Below are 23,150 nucleotides of genomic sequence, written 5' to 3'. Positions count from 1 at the left end.
AGAGAACAGGAGGCTGCAGGAAAGAAAGGAAGAGTGAAAGACAGGCAGAAAAAGCGCGTGTTCGTGTAGGAGGAAAGGAGGGAGCGGGTGGAAGAGATGTATTGTGCGTCTCCGAGCTGTATTTTTCAGCTGTGATTTTTTTTGCTGCGTACTGATGCAGAAAGCTCTGAACTTTAAATGAAATATTAATCGCGTGGATTTTGAAGAGAGAATCCGTGGGGAAGGGCGGATTGAATCTGTGCCACTGTGCAGACAGGCCGAAGCCCCCTAAATTAGACGTAACGCAGATTATCATCATCTCCAGCGTAAAAAAACAGTCACTGGTATTGTCAGCACCATCATCTAATTTATAATCATGATATGCGGTATAATACTGTAGCTGCTTGGCCATGCAGGCTTACTAAGGGCCAACCCAAATATAAAAGTAAACCTATAGTGAATTATTGTAAATGTTTAAAGTCGACCAACAGACAGATAGATGAATGGACAGAAAGAGAGAACGATGGAGGGATAGATGGACGGAAAGAAAGATAGAAGGATAGATGGATGAAAAAAAGACAGATAGACGAACAGGTGAGTGATGGACAGACAGATAAAAGATGGGCAGATGGAAGGAAGATGAAAGACGGACAGATGGAAAGAAAGTAAGACAGAAGAACAGCTAGATGGACAAAAACAAAATAGATGAATAAAAGAAAGGGATGGATGGATGGACAGAAAGAAAGTGATAGATGGATGGATGGATAGTTGGACAGACAGTTAAATGGGCCGAAAGAAAGAAAGAAAGATGGACGGAAAGAAAGAAAAAAGTAAAGAAAGATAGATTGACAGAAAGGAAGAAATGGATGGATGGATGGATGGATGGATGGATGGATGGATGGATGGATGGATGGATGGAAATAAAGGGACAGATAGGCAGATAGACAGATAGATAGACAGACAGACAGATGATGATGATAGATAGATAGATAGATAGATAGATAGATAGATAGATAGATAGATAGATAGATAGATAGATAGATAGATAGATAGATAGATAGATAGATAGATAGATAGATAGATAGATAGATAGATAGAAAAGTGGACAGACAGATAAAAAGACCGAAGAACATTTGGATGGACAGAAGGAAAGAAAAAAGAAAGGGATAGATGGTTGGACAGACAAACGAACAAACAAACATAAAAAAGAAAGAAAGAAAGAAAGAAAGGAAGAAAGAAAGAAAGAAAGAAAGAAAGAAAGAAAGAAAGAAAGAAAGAAAGAAAGAAAGAAAGAAAGAAAGAAAGAAAGAAAGAAAGAAAGAAAGAAAGAAAGAAAGAAAGGAAGAAAGAAATACCAACTCACAGATGCATGTGGAAATGGAAAAACAGTACACAGACAAACAGTACAAAACAGTAGACAGACAACCGAAAAGAAGGATAGATAAATAGATGGATGGAAGAAAGAAAGAAAGAAAGAAAGAAAAAAAGAAAGAAAGAAAGAAAGAAAGAAAGAAAGAAAGACCAATAGATGGATGAACAGATAAACGAAAGAAAGAAAAATATACAGATATATAAAAAGAAACACCAACATATAGATAGACGGACAGATCGAAACAAAGATGGACAGAAAATAAAGAAAAGGATGGATGAAAGTATGGATGGTTGGTTGGACAGACACACTGAAAGAAAGACCGACAGACAGATGCATAAATGGACAAAAGAAAGGCCAACTAAGAGATGCATGGATGAACAGAAAGAAAGAAAGAAAGAAAGAAAGAAAGAAAGAAAGAAAGAAAGAAAGAAAGAAAGAAAGAAAGAAAGAAAGAAAGAAAGAAAGAAAGAAAGAAAGAAAGAAAGAAAGAGATGGATGGATGGATGGATGGATGGATGGATGGATGGATGGATGGATGGATGGATGGATGGATGGATGGATGGATGGATGGATGGATGGATGGATGGTTGGCTGGCTGGCTGGATGGATGGTTGGCTGGATGGACAGACAGACAGATGAAAAATGGAAAGAAAGACAGACAGAAAGATGGACAGAAAAAGGAAAGAAAGAAAGAAAGAAAGAAAGAAAGAAAGAAAGAAAGAAAGAAAGAAAGAAAGAAAGAAAAAAAGAAAGATAGAAAGAAAGAAAGATTAATTTTTAATTTTCACAACACTTTATTACAAAAACATTAATACATTATTCAAACAATCAACTCACAAAAAAGTGAGAAAAAAGAAATAAATTAATCCAAAATGGGAGCAAAGACCAACTCATTTTCATAAAGCTCACACAGAGCACCGGAATAACACCACATCAAGTCAAAAGAAGTAAGATCATCCATAGCTTTAAAAAACCTAAAATCAACAAGAGTTTTTGATTTGACAGAAAGAAAGATTAACAGAGAGATGGATGGAAGAAAGACCATCTGACAGATGCATGGACAGATGGAAAGAAAGAACAGTGGACAGACAAATGAAAAGAAAGATAGATGAATAGATGGATGGATGGATGGAGAGATAGATGGATGATTGGATGGACACAGACAGATAAAAAATTAAATAGAAAAAGAAAGAAAGAAAGAAAGAAAGAAAGAAAGAAAGAAAGAAAGAAAGAAAGAAAGAAAGAAAGAACAGACAGACGGACAAAAAAAGATAGGTGAACAGACGAATGGACAGAAAGAAAGGAATGAATGGATGGATGGGTGGACAGGGTTAGGGATGGATGGTTGGATGGACAGACAGATAAACAAACAAACAAACAGAAAGAAGGAAAGAAAGAAAGAAATATTTTTTTCTTCAATACTAGGGTAAATTCTACAATACACCACAGTGCACGCTGTGCATCCAAAACAACACGCTGTTACTATGTTCAGACACTACACTGACATACATTAGCATGTTGGTAACATGTTTTGATACACGGCTAACATGTTTTATCACACTGCTATTGCTAGAATACATGTATTTCCTAAATCACACCAACTAATCTGTTTTCACCATTGCTAAAGAGGGCTCCACGGTGGCTCAGTGGTTAGCACTGTCACCTCACAGCAAGAAGGTTGCTGGTTCGCATTTCATTGTGGAGTTTGCATGTTCTCACGGTGTTGGCGTGGGTTTCCTTCAGGTGCACCAGTTTCCCCCACAGTCCAAAGACATGCACTATAGGTGAATTGGGTAAGCCTAATTGGCCGTAGTGTATGTGTGTTTCCCAGTACTGAACTGCAGCTAGAAAGGCATCCGCTGTGTAAAACATATTCTGAATAAGTTGGCAGTTCATTCTGCTGTGGAAAGTAAATGAATGTCTGTAAAAGAGCAGCGACACTAGCTAAGCAGCTGACAAACACACAGCTAATGCCACAAGAACTCCAATTTTGATTTCAGGGTTCCTGAGAGGAGAAAGAGTCTTCTCTGCGTCTTTGTTGTTGTAAACAGTGCAGCGTGTTTCCTTGTTTCAGACTAACGAGGTGGAAAACGAGCAGAAAAGCGACGCTCCGGAACCAAACCCGGCAATTCAGGCAAACATGAGCAGTCTAATCTTTCCTGTAAACTTCAGTCGCTTTAGACAAACCCGGCTTTCAAGAGCTCGCACGATCACACACAAACAACAAGAGAGGGAAATCTGTTTGTTAGCATCTCTGGCTTTTTGTCTGGAAAGCATTGCATAGGTGTGTTTTTCCACTGATTTTGTTTTCACGCTCTATGTTTTATACGGCAGCGAGGTCTGCTGTTATTATTATTATAATTCAATGCGTGTCTTTTTTGTAATACATGGTATACATATATAGAAAATCTATGCTAAAACAATACAATTCAACATTTAAAAGAAATAAAATAAAACTGCATTGTATTATCCCTTAGAGACTACTTTAATTAGAATAAAAAATGTGGATGTTTTTATTTTTATATTTTGTATTTATTTCAATTTTGCTAAAAGTGTTTACAAAATAAATAAATAAATAAAAAGATAAACATCAGATCAATCCTCACTTTACAAGTATTATGATATTTAAAACAAATATTTATTGATGGTGTTTTATACATTTTATTATTAGGTAAGTCTTACATGGGATTTGAGAAAACAAAAATCCTTGACGTTTATTTTGAGTAAAACCAACATGGTCCTATTTTAAGATTTTAGTTTAATTTACAATTAAAAATTTAATCATTCAAAACATACAATTTAATATAATAAAGTAAAATAAAAACATGTTTTTTTTGACTGATTTTAGTTTGTTTTAAAATAAAAACATTCTTAACATACGATTAAATTAAATAAAAAATAAAACAAATTTAATCCTTTATGATTGTAATTTATTTTACAATCAAATATAAAATGATTCCAAACCTACAATTGAATTACGTAAAATATAAAAATAATTAAAAGCTAAAACAGAAAAAACAGACATTTCCTCGAGTAACAAACTATTTTTACGATTTGAGTATTTTACAATAAAAAAATCGAAACAGTTAAATAAAATAAAACAAATTTATTTTATGATTCTAGTTTATTTTACAATTAAAAACAAAATAATTCTAATCATACATTTACGTTCAATTTAAAATCAATCAAACAATCCTCGTTCTTATTTTATGATTTTAAAAATAAAAGTAGAATCATTCTAAACGGTCAGTTAAATTAATTTAAATTAAATAAATAATAAAATCAACGCTTGCATCAACAAAGATAAACTAATCCTTGACACTCATCTAAGATGAGTGAAAGAAAAACCAGGTTATACTTTTAGGATTTCGGTTTATTTTACAATTTAAAACAATCATTCTGTACAAAAAAATTAAATAAATAAAAACAAAATGAAACAAAGACGGTCCTTCTTTTATAACAAAATAAAATAAAATAAAGCTAAACTAAATAAAATTGATGGGGACTGCTCAGTAAGCACCGACTTTCGGATAAGATGTTAAACCAAGGTCCTGACTCTCTTTGGTTGTTAAAAATACCAGGATGTCCTTCAAAAAAAAAAAAAAAAAAACTTAAACCCAGTCGTTGTGGTCAACTCTTCTCTGCATCCCAAGTCCGCCAATGTACATGGCGAGCTACTGGGCAAGCTGGTAACAGCGGAAAAGCCATCCATACGAAGGTAAGCGGTCAGCTTGTCAGCACGAACAGAAGCCATCAGCCGCATGATTCCGTCCCGTAGCATTCAATTTAAAGACGAAATGCTGCCATATGTAGCTCTGGATGCATAACTTCCGCTCTCCACAAATGCATACAGGGGTAAGTTTTCACAAAGAGCCTGTGCTGTTTATTTAAGTAACAAAACATGGTTCTACTTTTAGGATTCTAGTTTATTTTACAATTTAAAACAAAATCATAAGCCTGCAGTTTTCTAATAACACAGACGCCTTTTCATGCAAGGCAACATTGTATGCTGCAGACTTCGTTAGACCATATTTAAAAAAAAAAAAAATCACGCTTCTCCTCCTCGAATCCAAGAGTATCAATATCCGCTTATGCTGGTGTTGTAGAAAAACCCTGAGCAGTTCTGTACTGCCATTTATATCACCTTAACAAGCTGAATTGTGAACTCGATGGCCACATTGACTTCCGAGTCCCAGTCAGCCTTACTCAGAGGCGATTCCAGCTTCAGGCTCTGTTTACTCACACATGCACACACATACACACACAAACCAGCATTTATTAAAGTCGACGGATATGGACTGACAGAAACCCATAAGCCTTATCAAATCCACCGTCACTCACACTCACCTCTCCAACTTTGATACCTCGCGCACGCACACACACACAAGCAGCGCAATCCTCTTATCTTCATGGACATCATCAAATATTTCATACACACGTACACACACCGGCCCGAGACACCAAACCGCACTTTCATATCTCTCCTTCAAAGAGGTTTTTAGCACTTGGCGAGCGAATGAAATGGTCACGGTTCACGGGTCACTGGACACAAGGCTTGTTTTGAGGGATTCACCGCACTTTTCACAACCGAGAGTCCAGACTCAAATCCACACCCGCACAACAGCATTCACAGCACAAGCACAGCGGATGAGGGAAAAGCTCGATGGGAGGTGAAGACGGTCACTGGGAGTATCGCCGAGGAGGATCAACATGCATAAACCGATATCGCTCCGTCAACCTGTTTTTACGTGCTCTTACAAATACACTCCTAAAAACAACGTTCCCACTGTAACCCAGATTTGAGAAACGGCAGCGTCTGAAGTAAAATCTCAAAACATAAATTCACGTAGAAAGTACACTCAACGGCCACTTTATTAGGTACACCTGTCCAACTGCTCCTTAACGAGAATATCTAACCAGCCAATCACATGCCAGCAACTCAACGCATTTAGGCATGTAGACATGATCAAGACGATCTGCAGCAGTTCTAACCGAGCATCAGAATGGGGAAGAAAGGTGATTTAGGTGACTTTGAGCGTGGCATGGTGCTAGACGGGCTGGTCTGAGTATTTCAGAAACGGAGTATTTTCATGCACAACCATCTCTAGGGTTTACAGAGGATGGGGCGCACTTGACTTGAGCACAAATGCCTTGTTGATGCCAGAGGTCAGAGGAGAATGGCCAGACTGGTTCCAGCTGATAGAAAGGCAACAGTAACTCAAATAACCACTCGTTACAACCGAGGTCTGCAGAAGAGCATCTCTGAACGCACAACACGTCCAACGTTGAGCCAGATGGTCTACAGCAGCAGAAGACAACAACGGGTGGCACTCCTGTCAGCTAAGTACAGGAAACTGAGGCTACAATTCACACACGCTCACCAAAATTAGATAATAGAAGATTGGAAAAACATTGCCTAGTCTGATGAGTCTCGATATCTGCAGCAACATTCGGATGGTGGGGTCGGAATTTGGCATCAACAACATGAAAGCATGGATCCATCCTGCCTTGTATTAATGGTTCAGGCTGGTGGTGGTTTAATGGTGTGGGGGATATTTTCTTGGCACACTTTGGGCCCATTACAGACATCCCAAGTCTCCCAGAAGTTGCGGGAGTATCCTGCAAATGCATAGAGACTCCAGGATGCCCGCAAACAAATGATAATCTCCCGGAAATTGTGCGTCTCCCGCCTGGTCACACACCCATCTCCACCGCATCCCTAACCCCAAAAATTAATTTTCCCAACTAGGGCTGTCTGCCATTGGTACCACAGTGTACCCATCTTCTCATGGCTACTTCCAGCAGGATAACGCGCAACAGGATAACGTCATAAAGCGTGAATCATCTCAGACTGGTTTCTTGAACATGAAAATAAATTCACTGGCCTCCACAGTCACCATATCTCGATCCAATAGAGCAGTGGTTCCCAACCTGGGGTCCGCGCCCCCCTAAGGGGGGCGCTAGAGTTCACAGGGGGGGCGCGGAAGAGGATAAGTATTGAGGTAGAAAAAGGCATAAAAATGCTCCACTATTATAAAGGGCTTTGCAATTAATCGAATATCCGATTTAGATTTCGGTTTCAAACGATTATAAAAAAAGCATTAATCGAGATAAATGATTATTGCATCATATTTTGCCACGTTCCAGTTGTACACGCTCTTAAATGGCTCTTAAAAGCGCGAAAAAGCTTATGTGTGTGTGTGCAGCACGATCACGCAGTCAGAAGCATATGCGGCCGGTCAGCATTCACTCTCATTCACACACTGAGACGAGCAGAGTAGCGCAGACATCTAGTCATCTTAACGTAAGCACTTTAATGGTCAAATAGGTGTCAAAACGCAGTGTTTAGTGATTATGTACATTAACCCTCATTTGTGTAATAAACAAACGAGTTGAGGATCAAAAGACGTGAAAGAGAAACCATTAAAGAGACAGCGCGAAATATTCCCGCTGCCGCCTGTTTTTATCATTATTAAACAAACATAACGAGAAAACCCTCTAAATAACTGTATGTATACACTTGAAGTCAGAATTATTAGCCCTTTTGAATATTAGCAAACCTTTTCCTGTCCAATTTCTGTTTCATGGAAAGAATATTTTATTAACTTATTTCTAAACATAATAGTTTTGATATCTCATTTCTAATTACTGATTTCTTTTTGTCTTTGCTATAATGACAACACACATAATATTTTACTAGATATTTTTCAAAATACAAGCATTCAGATTAAAGTGCAGTTCAAAGGCTTAATTAGAGTAATAAGGCAAGTCATTATAACAGTAGTTTATTCTGCAGACAATCAAAAACATATATTGCTTAAGGGGGCTAATAATATTGACCTTAAATTGGTTTAAAAATATTTAAACCTTTCTTTATTCTAGCTAAAATAAAACAAATAGAAGAAAAAATAATATAGGAAATGCTGTTAAAATTCCTTGCTCTGTTAAACATAATTTGGGAAATATTTATAAAAAAAAAAAAATCTCAGGAGAGCTAATAATTTTGACTTTAACTGGCAATGGTTTTGAATAATCGTGATTACAATTATGACCAAAATAATCGTGATTATGATTTTTCCCAAAATCGAGCAGCCCTACTATTATATATGTATTTTTAAGTACCAAAAAAATAAATAAAAATCTAAACGCATGCTTAAAATTCCAACATAATAGTGAAAATAATTAAAATAAATAACTTTAAATAATTATTTAAATTTTGCTCACTCGCGCAATCTGCTTGTCAACGTGTCGTAAAGGCAAAATCAAAACAAAAATGGCAGACAAACGTAAATGCAGTGATTCTTCAGAGGCGAAGAAAAAGATTAGACAGTATGACAAAGCCTACCTAAATTTTGGTTTTATTGAAGGCCAAGACAAGTTAAAACTGATTAATTAATATTTTCTATACATATTACTATATATTAATATTACACAAACACACACACACACACACACATATATATATATATATATATATATACACACACACACAGTACATATGTATGTGCGTGCGTGTGTATTTATATGGTGGGGGGGCTCCAATGTTTGTATATGTTCATGGGGGGGGGGCCCCAAAGAAAAAGGTTGGGAACCACTGCAATAGAGCACCAATGGCATGTGGTGAAACCTAAGATTCGCACCATGGATGTGCAGCAACTGCATGATGCTATCATGTCAATATGGAGCAAATCTCTCAGGAATATTTTCAGTACCTTGTTGAATTTTTGCCACAGAGGATTAAGGCAGTTCTGAAGGCAAAAGGGGGTCCAACCTGGTAATAGTAAGGTGTACCTAATAAAGTGGCCAGTGAGGGTATATTTGCATTTGACATGAAATAGTAAAGCATTTTTATTAGGTTTACAATATGATTTCAAATTTAGTTTTCTTTTTGAGAGAATTAAAAAGTGTTTCTTTTAGACTAATCAGCACCGGTGGCTGCTGTTATTAATGAGGCGATCCAAACTGAGCTCGGGTTATAAGATTAGTTCCATTTGTCGATTCCTGCACATTTTAAAAATCATTTAATTACACTTTGTGCTTAATTCACTTAGTTCACTTTGTTTTGGTCTATAAAGTTTATAAAGTTTTGCATGTCAAGTGAAAATCATAATATAAAAACTTCATTAACACCCAGTCCTGCTCCACTAACATTAAAAATTAAAATATGTGCATGACCCACTTGGACGTGCTTAAATAATCCAGCGTAGAAGCAGTAAATGACTAATTAAAATTTGGATAATGGGATAAAAAAGACACATGCCTGAGCATTTTTACACTTTTTCTTCTTCGTTTTAAATTACTTGAAGCATTACATTACCGGACCCTCTGAGTTTATATATAGTTTATATATATATTTATATATATACACACACACACACACACATTTACACACACAAACTGCAGCAGATCGTCTTGACCAGGGGTCCGTTCTTTGTACCTCACTAAAATGATCTAAGATAATTTGGCAGATCCTGGATCTGTTAATCTTGATAACTGATCTCTGGCTAATTTGGTTCTTCAAACAAGTTGGCGAATCAGAATAAATTGTCTGGATGAACTGCCACGTTTTTAAACTGTGCAGAGCTGTTGCTGCTTTACTGGGCCTCCTACGCTACGTATTTTAATACTGGTCATTAGGGTGGTACTTGGAGAAACAACTTTTTCTGAGGTGGTACTTGATAAAAAAAGTTTTAAAACCACTGGTGTAAAGAATAACTGGATGTTTACAAAAGCATTTTGATATTGGTAAAGGCGTCAGCAACTTTTATGAAGCATCACCGTCATAAAAACTGTCAAAACATGTTCATGACTGCATATGTATTATTGCTTTTCGAAAAAGTCACCTATTGTGCATGTCTATTATCATACACAAATTGTACTTAAGCGATCTAAAGAGTTTATATCAATAAGTTTTCTCTTTGCACCACCAGGTGGCAGTCTTTGTACTTTCATTTCGTTGGTGCAGATTAGATAAATTTTATTAATATATATATAATTTTATTTATTTTATTAATAACTATAACTTTATGTATATATATATATATATATATATATATATATATATATATATATATATATATATATATATATATATATATATATATAGTTTAAAAAATATTTACTATTTTCCCAAGTGTATATAACAACTAATGTAGGAAAATACCAGCATTCGGTACATACTTTCTGTATTATCTTAGCTTGAACTCACCCGATCCAATCCTGTTTATATGAATTGAACCTGCTCCCGGCCAGGTTTGAGCTAACAGAACTGTTGCTATGACATCAATTCTCGGATCAGTTTTGAAGAACGAAACCATCCTGGATCGTGTCAAATCGTCAATAACCAAATCCAGCTTACTGAGTAATCCACGTACGAAGAACGGACCCCATGTCTACATGCCTAAATGCATTGAGATGCTGCCATGTAATTGGCTGATTAGAAATTTGCATTAAGAAGCAGTTGGACAGGTGTTCCTAATAAAGAGGCCGGTGAGTGTAATTCATTATAAATCATCATCGTAAAATCTAATCGGTTACTCTAATTGGATGCGCTTATTTAGGATTGTAAATAAGTTAGTTTCTGGCGTGAAGACCAATCAGTTTGCTTTAATCGCAAAGCTATGAGGCTAATATTGAATTGCAATAAAAAAAGAAAATGATTTAACAAACCTAAAAATATTTTGTTCATTAATCCCATTAATCCATCAATTTATCATCCTGCTCAAAAACACACATTTAGTAAATCGCTTCCTGGAGCATCACTGACTGTTTGAGCATTTTGTGGTAGTTTTAGGAGTCTGATTTGTCATCCAGGTCATGTAAGTTCTTTAGTTTCCCATCATGCACTGCACGCTTCTGCTTCAGCCCACAGCTTCTCGATGTAGAGATCCAAGCATTTCAAGATGCTCAAAAAGGCAACAGCTATATATAAAAACTAGCATATGCAGAATCAAGGCAATCAGTCGTGTAAAAATATGTAAATATCAATTATGAAAGATCATTTCTTTTCAAATTCTATAAGACAAATGAAAACAACAGATGGTTTGATTCTGATTACAGATCAGTTCAGGAAGCAAAACTGCACACTGAAGCGCAACACATACAATGAAATATTCAATCAGCAAAATTGTGTTTATTACACTTTATTAATTTAAACAACTAAGCCTAATGCTTTATTTTTATTTCAGTTTTTGCCATTTAGGCAATTTGTTTAGCCATTTTTTTGGCCAAAAAATCTGCATTTTATTTATTTTAGGTGCAAATGTTTTTATTTTTGTTCTTCTTAACTGTTTGTTAGTGTTTCTTTGGTCTTAAAATATACAATTTATTGTAGTTATATAATATTTTATTTGATAACAATTAAAATAGTCATATTTAATAGTAAAATAATATTAACATGTTTAGAAATTTAGTTTTAAATGAACTATAAGTGCACTATATGAACAAAAACAAGAAAAACAAAGACTAGCTAAAGTAGTACTTGTTTAACAGTGCAGTGTGCATATATAGCGTATATATAGACAAATGCGTATATATATATATATATATATATATATATATATATATATATATATATATATATATATATATATAAGCAAAATAGCATAGACAAAAAAAGAGAGTATACTCAGGCATCAGATTTATTACCTTTTTAACCTTTTTTAGGACTCTTTGCAAAGATTTTAAGACCTCATCACCAATTTAGATTTTAACCAGTAACACTGTTGACATTTTAACTTCCAGGTGCCCTGAGAAACCTGGATACCTCAGTGGCTCCTCTGGCAGCGTTGGACATGACATCACACTGCTGACTCTCCTCTATTCCCTCGTGAACTGTAGTTCGGGTTCTGACGTGTTCCCTGTGCTCTGGTAAGAGTAAACTGTTATTTAGTTTGCCCTTTGGGCGAAGGGGCAACTGTGTTTTACTGCCACAACAAACGGCAGCACAGAAACAGGCCTGCAACGGGGTTTAGTTCATTTTTCATTCATTTTATATGGACTATTTTTGGATTTTTCTAAATGAACTGTTGATTTTGCTGTTTATTTGAGTTTGAAAGAAGGAGAACGAAATGCTTGATTTTAAAACAAACCTTCATTTCTTTTGTTTGCATATCTTTGTTTGTGTAATTGTATTTAAGTAAATTCAGAAAAGTATTTTGTACCATATTGGTTGTGTTTATTATACAGTTGAAGTCAGAATTATTAGCCCCCCTGAATTATTAGACCGCTTGTAAATTTTTTTCCCGAATTTTTGTTTAACGGAGAGAAGACTTTTTTTTTCAACACATTTCTAATCATAATAGATTTAATAACTCATTACTAATAACTGATTTATTTTATCTTTGCCATGATGACAGTAACCCTCTTAAGGCAGGCGTTGCAGATTTGCAACAGTAAAAAATGAATCACCTTATTACTCCAGATACATATTTTATGAGTTTTTTTTACTCAGAAGTACCACTGCAGGACTTGGTTGTCCATTTGCAACAAACAGTTTCCCCACTTGCTCACCAGATGACACACAAAATAAAAATTTTCTTGGAGTACCACATGACAAAGTGACTTGGAAACATGACCTACTCAATGAGGATTTGAGATATTGGATCCCATATTGTTTTGTTGTTGTTCTGCCACTAAAAAACAATGTTACATTGTTTGAAAAGTTGTATAAAAAAAATATTTTTCATATCATATTCAGTCGTCAGTGTCTAATTACCACACTGGGCCAATCTTGCAAATCTGCAACACTAACTAAAATGTTGCAAATCTGCAACACTGCAAAAATGAACTAAACCCCGTTGCAGGCCTGTTTCTGTGCTGCCGTTTGTAGTGGCAGTAAAACACAGTTGCCCCTTTGCCCAAAGGGCAAACTGAATAACAGTTTAGTCTTACCAGAGCACAGGGAACACGTCAGAACCCGAACTACAGTTCACGAGGGAATACAGGAGAGTCAGCAGTGTGATGTCATGTCCAACGCTGCCAGAGGAGCGTAAGATATATAAGATATATTTTTGCTTATATATATATATATATAGATATATACATACATATATACATATATACACACACACACACACACACACACACATATATATATATATATATATATATATATATATATATATATATATATATATATATATATATATATATAGATATATAGATATAGATATATACATACATATATACATATACACACACACACATATATATATATATATATATATATATATATATATATATATATATATATATATATATATATATATATATATATATATATATATATACATACATACATACATACACGCATTTGTCTATATATACGCTATATATGCACACTGCACTGTTAAACAAGTAGTTAGCTAGTCTTTGTTATTCTTGTTTTTGTTCATATAGTGCACTTATAGTTCATTTAAAACTAAATTTCTAAACATGTTAATATTATTTTACTATTAAATATTACTATTTTAATTGTTATCAAATAAAATATTATATAACTACAATAAATTGTTGCAAATGTTGCAAATCTGCAACATTCCAGAACGCCTTGCATGTGAAGGTCTCTCTAAAAAAAACGTCAGGATTCTATCGTACTGTACTACGCCATATGATCATTTTCCTCAAATATCAGATTTTTCCTGTGTCTAAAAATTAATTTGAGCCTGAGAGGGGTAAACAATATTTTACTAGATATTTTTCAAGATACTTCTATACAGCTTAAAGTGAAATTTAAAGGCTTAACTAGATTAATTAGGGTAACTAGGAAGGCTAGGGTAATTAGGCAAGTTATTGTATAACAGTGGTTTGTTCTGTAGGTCATCGGGAAAAAATACAGCCTCAAGGGGCTAAAAAATGTTGTTTAAAAAATAAAAAACTACTTTTATTCTAGCCTAAATAAAACAAATAAGACTTTTTCCAGAAGAAAAAATATTATCAGAACATCATTTGGGAAATATTTAAAAACAGAAGAAAGAAATTTGAAGGGGGCTAATAATTCTGACTTCAACTGTATATATTAATTGGTATGAGGTTAGGAGTTTCTTTTAGGGGTTAAAACACAAATTAGAGCGATCTAACTTATAAGAATTCATGGCCCTTCCAACGCCATAGGGAAAGGGGGCTACATGTCCATTTCGTTGAGGAATGCAAGAGACTATAATGCCATAAAATTCAACTAACATCAGTAAACAACATTTCTAGGGCACTACTCTCTTGCAAACAATTCATACCGGCGAGCAAATTTATGCGGCTAAATAATTGCGTACGTCACGACTGTCTAGTGTGCGACTGATAAGACACCATACCAATCACAGAATATAATACAGCAGACGCATCTGCCATCGTGCCTACAGTCTCCAAATCTGCCACTCACGTCTCTGAGCTGTCAATCAATTACCGCAATGAGACGGCAGCCGCTGCATGAATAGATGGCGTATAATAAGCTCGCTGCGGCTAACAAGTGGACAGAAGTGCAGTCAGGAAAAAGAGGACGGGGATTTTTGAAGCAGAAGAGAAATAAAGCATGAACGTTTCAAAAGGTTACATCATGTCACACACGCACAGACCTGAACGCCCACATCCCTGCTTTGCCTGCTGGTTAGTCTTGAAACAGCAGCACTTGTGATGTTGGCAAACAAGTGCACAGCGTGTCATTAGAGCGGCTAATGGACGGCATGCATGCTGACAGGGATATGAAGAGCCACACCAGCGCTCTTTGATCTACACAACAAAACGGCTATTGAATCCAGTTTATGCTCTCGGAAATAAAGGGCATGAGAAATAGAGGAGAGTTGACTGGAAGAGAACTGAGAACTCTAGACGATAGGATACAGCTAGAACACATGGCAGAGTACATCAGACGAGACCAGTGCCTGGATTCTTTGATGAACCATTATGGCATTGATTCATCTTTCATTAAGTTTAACATTTTATTTCAGTGGAAACAAACATTTTATTTTGTACTCCAGCTTGTGTCACTTTAAACTTTCTGGAATTCTGGAATAGAATAGAACAGAACAGAACAGTGGATCAGAGTCTAGAACAAACGGACTGTATAAAACCTAGTGTAGTAAGTGTTCTGGAGCAGATCTCTTAAATAGAATAGAATAGAATAGAATAGAATAGAATAGAATAGAATAGAATGGTGGATCAGTCTCAACAGACACACTGTATTATATCCTGTGTTGCCAGTGTTCCAGAGCTGATCTCTTTAGTAGAATAGAATAAAACAGAACAGAACAGAACAGAACAGTGGATCAGAGTCTATAAAAAACAGACAGCATAAAACCTAGTGTAGTAAGTGTTCTGGAGCAGATCTCTTGTATAGAATAGAATAGAATAGAATAGAATAGAATAGAATAGAATAGAATAGAATAGTGAATCAGAGTCTGGAACATACAGAATGTATAATACCCAATGTTGTCAGTGTTGTGAAGCAGATCCCTTGAATAGAATAGAATAGAATAGAATAGAATAGAATAGAATAGAATAGAATAGAATAGAATAGAATAGAACAGAATAGAACAGAAAAGAATAGAGTAGAGCAGAAAAGAATTGAACATACTGTATAAAACCTAGTGTGGTAAGTGTTCTAGAGCAGATCTCTTGAATAGAATAGAATAGAATAGAATAGAATAGAATAGAATAGAATAGAATAGAATAGAATAGAATAGAAAAGAACAGAATAGAATAGAATAGAACAGAACAGAACAGAATAGAATAGAATAGAACAGAATAGAACAGGATAGAACAGAATAGAATAGAATAGAGCAGACTGTATAAAACCTAGTGTGGTATGTGTTCTAGAGCAGAATTCTTTAATAGAATAGAATAGAATAGAATAGAAAAGAACAGAACAGAACAGAACAGAATAAAATAGAATAGAATAGAACAGAACAGAATAGAATAGAATAGAATAGAATAGAATAGAATAGAATAGAATAGAATAGAATAGAATAGAATAGCATAGAATAGAATAGAAAAGAATAGAGTACAGCAGAAAATAATAGAACAGACTGTATAAAACCTAGTGTGGTAAGTGTTCTAGAGCAGATCTCTTGAATAAAATGGAATAAAATAGAATAGAATAGAATAGAAAAGAACAGAACAGAACAGAACAGAACAGAACAGAATAGAATAGAATAGAATAGAATAGAATAGAATAGAATAGAATAGAATAGAATAGAATAGAATAGAATGGAACGGAACGGAACGGAATAGAATAGAATAGAATAGGATAGAATAGAATAGAAAAGAACAGAACAGAAGAATGGATCAGAGACTAGAACATAAGGACTGAAAAATACAAAATGTTGTCAGTGTTCTGGAGCAGATCTCTTAAATAGAATAGAATAAAATAGAATAGAATAGAATAGAACAGTGAATCAGGGTCTGGAACACACAGACTGTATAATACCCAGTTTTGTCAGTGTTCTGGAGCAGCAGATTTTTTTTTAATTGAATAGAATAGACCAAATAGAACAGAATAGTATAGAACAGAATATAACAAAATAGAATAGAATAGAATAGAATAGAATAGAATAGAATAGAATAGAATAGAATAGAATAGAATAGGTCATTCTAGAGCAGACCTGGTGTTTGTCAGTGTTCTGCAGCTGATCTGATTGTGTGACTCACTCTGGGTGAAGCGAGGTGGGTTGTCATTGACGTCACTGAGGTGCACAGTGATGGTGGTGGTCCCTGTCAGGCCCCCCTGATGGCCACCCATGTCTCTGGCCTGAAGCACCACCTGGTACTGAGCCTGAGCCTCTCTGTCCATGTCAGGCACGGCCGTGCGCACGATCCCTGCAGAGAGAGACAGACAGACACAGATGGATCATTCAGAGCAATTCTCGCTCTGCTCCGGCACTGCTGAGCGACTTTCCTGCCAGTAAGGTAATTAGGTTAAACTGAAGTGAATTAAAAAGAATCACGCTGAACACCCCACACTGTCCTGCCCTGAGTTTCATCCTGATTACAGACCTGACGGGCTCCAGTGGATTGCACAGTCACTCGTTCTTGCTTCATTCATCCATTCATTAACTTTCCCTAGGCTTAGTCCCTTATTTATCAGTGGTCACCACAGCAGAATGAACCGCTAACTACTCCAGCATATGTTTTACGCAGCAGATGCTCTTCCAGCTGCTACCCAGTGCTGGGAAACACCCATAGACACTCTCACTTTCACACTCATACATTACGGCCAATTTAGCTCATCCAATTCACCTATAGCGCATGTCTTTGGACTCTGGGGAAACCGAAGCAAACCACTCCAACACTGGGAGAACATGCAAACTCCACACAGAAATGCCAACTGACCCAGCTGGGACTCAAACCAGCGACCTTCATGCTGTGAGGTGACAGTGCTAACCACTGAGCCTCACGGAATATTATAAAATGCTTAATCCAACAAAATGCTGAATCTGATATGTCAGGGGTCACCGATTTCGTTCCTGGAGGGCCAGTGTCCCTGCAGGGTTTAGCTCCAAATTGCCTCAACACACCTGCCTGGATGTTTCAAGTATACCTAGTAAGACCTTGATTAGCTTGTTCAGGTGTGTTTGATTAGGGTTGGAGCTAAAATCTGTAGGACACCGGCCCTCCAGGAACAAGTTTGGTGATCCAGTGTTATATTGTCAACAGCTGACTGCTGAAGCAGTTTCAGTTTACAAGAACTTCATCTATGTCAAGCTGCTTTGACACAAGTTTAAATGTACCTTGTAAAAGCACTATGGAAAAAAGAAGAACTGAATTGAATTGAACAGAGTATTTTCCTCAGGAGTTTTAGGAGAATATACTGCAAGCAATAATAAAGAATACAAAAGAAAGTGCCAGTTTTGTTATTAATTAACACAACAGAACACAGTCAGTAATATTCAACAGTGTCTACTCATTAAAAACAACAGAATGTAGTCAACAGAAGGGATTATAAACTCTTCAATGAACAACAAAAAAATGAATTAAATTGTATTAAAACCAAATCCCTTTCAACTGTTCGAGAGCTACTGAATTACTTTCAAATCATGTTTGTTAATTTCCTAATCATTTTCAGCGATTAAAAACAATGATGTTGCTTCAGAAGAGAATTCATTTATACTCCATGCCAGATTTTTCAGGAAACCAACAGAAGATGTGTTTCTCATGTGTACAGTGTGGAACGTGTCAGGATTTATGATTTTGGGGCTACAACCAATCATATTGGGTGTCACGGTGGCGCAGTGGGTAGCACGATCGCCTCACAGCAAGAAGGTCACTGGTTCGAGCCTCGGCTGGGGTAGTTGGCATTTCTATGTGGAGTTTGCATGTTCTCCCTGTGTTCGCGTGAGTTTCCTTCGAATACTCCGGTTTCCCCCACAATCCAAAGACATGGTATAGGTGAATTGGTTAAGCTAAATTTTCTGTAGTGTGTGTGTGTGTGTGTGTGTGTGTGTGTGTGTGTGTGTGTGTGTGTGTGTGTGTGTGTGTGTGTGTGTGAATGAATGAGTGTGTATTGATGTTTCTCAGTGATGGGTTGCTGTTGGAAGGGCATCCGCTGTATAAAGCATGTGCTGGATAAGTTGGCGGTTCATTCCGCTGTGGTGACCCCATAATAATAAAGGGACTAAGCTGGAAAGAAAATGAATGAATTAATGAGCCAACCATACTTTCAAGTGATTCCTTTTAGTTTACTTTTAATTTGTAATGACAATTAGACTATATAAGGAAAATTACGTTGTAAAGACAATTATATAGTAAAATCGTTTAATAAAATGTGTATTTCGTTGTCTGTTCTATTTCTAATTGAGAAAATCTGATAGATTAAAGGTGCTGTATGTAAGTTTTTGACAGGGCTTGAAATTAACTTGGTACTTGGTAGCGCCGGTGCTTCCAACTTCAATTATGTAGGCACCAAAAAGAATTTAGGAGCACCAAAAAAAAAAAAAAAATGTAGGAGCACCCACCAAAATGAATGAGCATTATTGCAAATTGTATTTTAAGGGATTTATTTTATTTTAAAGCAACATCAATTAGGACTAACAAAAAACAAAAACAACTATCAAACTAATGCTGAGAATACATAGATATTTGTGTGCAATAATTCGAAAATGTATGTCCAATAACTATTAAATATTAATGATGACGAAAATGACAATAATAGTTACAATGAATTACATTTCTCATCATCATGCTGCCTTGAATGTGCTTGAATGTGAATTATCTGCTATAAAAAGTCTGTTACTTTATGAAAAATAAATGTATGGTTTGCATCAAACAAAATTGAAGCATTGCAGTAAGAAATATTTATTTTGCACTATTGTTTATATATGCATGTCAATTTAATAAATATTATTTCTGCTACAAAACAAAGGAAAGACTATAATAAATCATTTAATTCAATGCTGAAAGCTGCAAAGCAGTCATCAGTAAATAAATAGAAAAATAGTATACATCTATTCTATCACTCTTTAAAACAGGGGTCACCAACCCTGTTCCTGCAGAGCTACCCTCCTGCAGAATTCAGTCCCAACCCTGATCAAACACACCTGAAACAATTAATAGTACCTAAAGCAGCACTTGATAATTACAAACAGGTGTGTTTGGTCAGGGTTGCAACTGAAATGTGCAGGAAGGTAGCTCTTCAGGAACAGGGTTGGTGACCCCTGCTTTAAAAGTTTTGAATTCGGTTTGGGTCATTTTAAATGCTCAGTCTCATTATGCAGTGATTTTCATTTCTCTGTGTTTGTGGAAAGCAGGCGGGTCAGCTGACCCACTTTATGAGCAGACAGAGCAGGATTCTTGCGATGACCATCGGCGCAATACCGCTCTTTGTTATGAGCCGCAGTTTCAGTGTAAACTTAGTAAAGGCGAGCTTCGGTGGCGATGATGTGTACAGTATTAGATTTCACATTTAGCGGACATTTGCGTTGAACATGCAGTGTTTGCATCGCATTGAGATTCGGGCAACTTCTCCGAAAACACTCAAATGATCTCAGCAGGTGGATCAACATTCACCACATGTCATGATCGCTCTCATCTGCGCCATTATTTGTAACTTTAGGTGGGGTTTGCAAACCTGTGTACTGTTCACTTTTCAGTCGCATTTCCTGCGGTCAAAAGCTCCTGTCATCTGACAGCGGAAAGCCTTCAATGATTGACAGCTAATATGAGCCAATATAGCAGCAGGGAAGAGCGATTCAGCACATTTTTAGAAAAATAAATCAAAACAGGTCGCACTACAACATTACATGCAGTCGCACATATGCTCCTAAATATATTTTGAGGTCGCATAGATTAAATTTCGGGTGCATATGCGACCAAAATGGTTGCAATTTCGAGCCCTGCGAGGTGTTGGTTAGGACAAGAACTATATGGAAAATATTCCTTCTATCGAGAGCCGTTGCTTTTATTTAGAACATGACTTAAATCAGCCTGAAATCAGTCTTTAGGCTCGACAGTTAGGCACACTTCTGTTGATGATGTCAATCTGGCAACCTGAGCTTGCGTGCATTTTGAACCAGGTGTGTAATACCACCATATGGCCCTTTTCCACTTAGTGGTACGGTACGGTTCGGTTTGGTTTGGTACGCTTTTATGGCCGTTTCCACTGTCAAAAGCGTACCGAACCACTTTTTCGGCACCCTTTCGAAAGGGTACCAAACGGGAGAAAGGGTATCAATAGGTGGAGCTACACGTGCAGCTGAACGCTGATTGGTTACAGAGATACGTCACGAGCTTGTGGAGCTACACAGAACGTAAACAAAGGAACCGCCATGTTTTTTTAAATACAAAGTCGAGACATTACATGGAAATACTATATGCATATAATAGCCAGCCATGGATGACCCGGGCTCAAACAAACCTTGTCGCCGTCTCGATGAACAGACACAAAGCCAAGAAGAAAAATCTGCCGTATCCTGTTGTTGTTTTACGAGCCTGTCTAAAAGTGCGAGCGACATTCGCTTTCTTCCGGAAGCTTGCGATCGCTTCTATATTTGATATAATGAACTTATTGAGCTGTTGAGAATAACGTGAGTGCGATTATTGAAGTGTCTCCATCGTCTGATCCATTCAGAAAGAAAAGGACAAGCGTGAAAGTGAAGCTGGAGTGAAACGCGGAAAAAAAAGAGAAGCCATCAAAACACAGGAGCAAAATTGTTTTAGCAACCTGAATCATGAACAAACTGCCATGATTATCTTCGCCTTTTGGACTATTATGAACTGGAAATGACAAAATGACTCTCTAACAGAGCTTACATGTGCTGGTCAAGATAAAAGAAGATAACAGATGAGAGGTTTGCGCTGACTGTGGGCTATATTGCGTGTGTTTCTGAACTAAAATAAGTACTAATTGTTTCCTGTGTGTAGTGTTTCTGTAATTAATAATATATCGTAGACTGTAAGGGGCTGTACGTGTTCATATATGTTGCATTTATGTATTTATTTTATATAATCACAGACGTTTTAGTAGCCTATTTCGCACTGTCAGTGATCTGCAGTTAAAATCAAATCATGTTCATAGAAAAGTAGTTAGTAATAAACTAGTAATAAATTAGTAATAAACATTTATAAACAAGTATTTATGTGTATAAAGCATCTGTTTTGTGAGAAGAGCTTCTCATTATGATATGTGAACGACCCGTACAGCTTTACTGTAGACATTTATTCGAGCGAGAATGACATCGACCTAAACCTTGTCATACACCACGCCCACCAAAAGGGTATCCTTTGTGGTGGAAACGCAGCCTGATAAAGGTGACCCGTACCAGTCAGTGGAAACGAGGCATTAAACCTACATACTGCACCTTTAAGTTTGGGGAACTTGTAAAAGTAAAAAAAAATTACGTATTTCAAGTAAACTTTGCAAGTTCTGCTTACTTAAAAATGTTAGATAACCTATAAAACTAAACCTTGCAAGTCCAGATTATTCATTTATTTATTTTCCTTCAGCTTAGTCCCTTATTTATCAGGGGTCAACACAGCGGAATGAACCACCAACTATTCCCGCATATGTTTTACGCTGTGGATGCCCTTCAAGCCACAACCCAGTACTGGGAAACACCCATACACTCTTACATTCTCACACACACACACACACACACACACACACACACACACACACACACACACACACACACACACACACACACACACACACACACACACACACTATGGCCAATCTAGTTACCCAATTCCCCTAAAGTGCATGTGTTTGGACTGTGAGTGAAACCGGAGCACCCGGAGGAAACCGACACGAACAAAGGGAAAACATGCACTGAGCCACTGTGCTGCCACTAAATCAAGTTCAACAAATCTTTTTTTTTTTCCAGTGTATTAAATAAATAATCATTCACTTAAAAGTGTTAAATATGCATATTATTCATAAAAATGCTACAAGAACACACACCTGACTGTGGGTCCACAGTGAAGAACTGCTGGCCTTGAATCACTGAATACACCAGTTTGGCGCTGCTCCCATAGGTTGGGTCATCAGCATCTGTGGCTGTCACTTGAATAACCGATGTGCCTTGGGAAACACAGACAGGCCAAATGAGAGATACTTTTTGACATATTCATGGTTCAGTGAGCATACGACCCTCCGTCTTTTCTTCCAGACACAGTCGCCATGTTTCAATCCACCTATTTTTATGCACATTTTGGAGTGTCGCATCAAAGAACGCTGGATGGAAATGCCAAGATAAACTGAGACAAGTTAAAAATATTGTTTGGTTTTCAGAAGTGATGTGTCAAAATTAAGTGAGATTTTCCCTAAAATGAGCAAAGTAGTCTTATTTCATAGCATAAACAAGATTATTTTGCT

General features: G+C 36.4%; 1 protein-coding gene across 5 annotated transcripts in view; it reads right to left on the bottom strand.

Moving 5' to 3' along the window:
* Nucleotides 1-23,150, bottom strand: part of cdh24a (cadherin 24, type 2a) — a 210,625-nt gene that overhangs the window by 65,243 nt on the left and 122,232 nt on the right. For all 5 annotated transcript variants that reach the window (XR_012398708.1, XM_021470042.3, XM_073939333.1 and 2 more), the window contains 2 exons: nt 22,737-22,856; nt 16,991-17,158 (listed from right to left, as the gene is read on the bottom strand). Coding sequence is in view for 4 of the 5 variants with exons in the window: in XM_021470042.3 (XP_021325717.1) it covers nt 16,991-17,158; nt 22,737-22,856 (288 nt within the window). In the remaining variant the exon portion in view is untranslated. The remainder of the gene's footprint in view (nt 1-16,990; nt 17,159-22,736; nt 22,857-23,150) is intronic.

This window comes from Danio rerio, chromosome 23 (assembly GCF_049306965.1).
Source record: "Danio rerio strain Tuebingen ecotype United States chromosome 23, GRCz12tu, whole genome shotgun sequence".
In the NCBI taxonomy this organism is placed as follows: Eukaryota; Metazoa; Chordata; class Actinopteri; order Cypriniformes; family Danionidae; genus Danio; species Danio rerio.
Note: the sequence above shows the minus strand (reverse complement) of the source record. Positions and strands in the feature narration are given on the sequence as shown.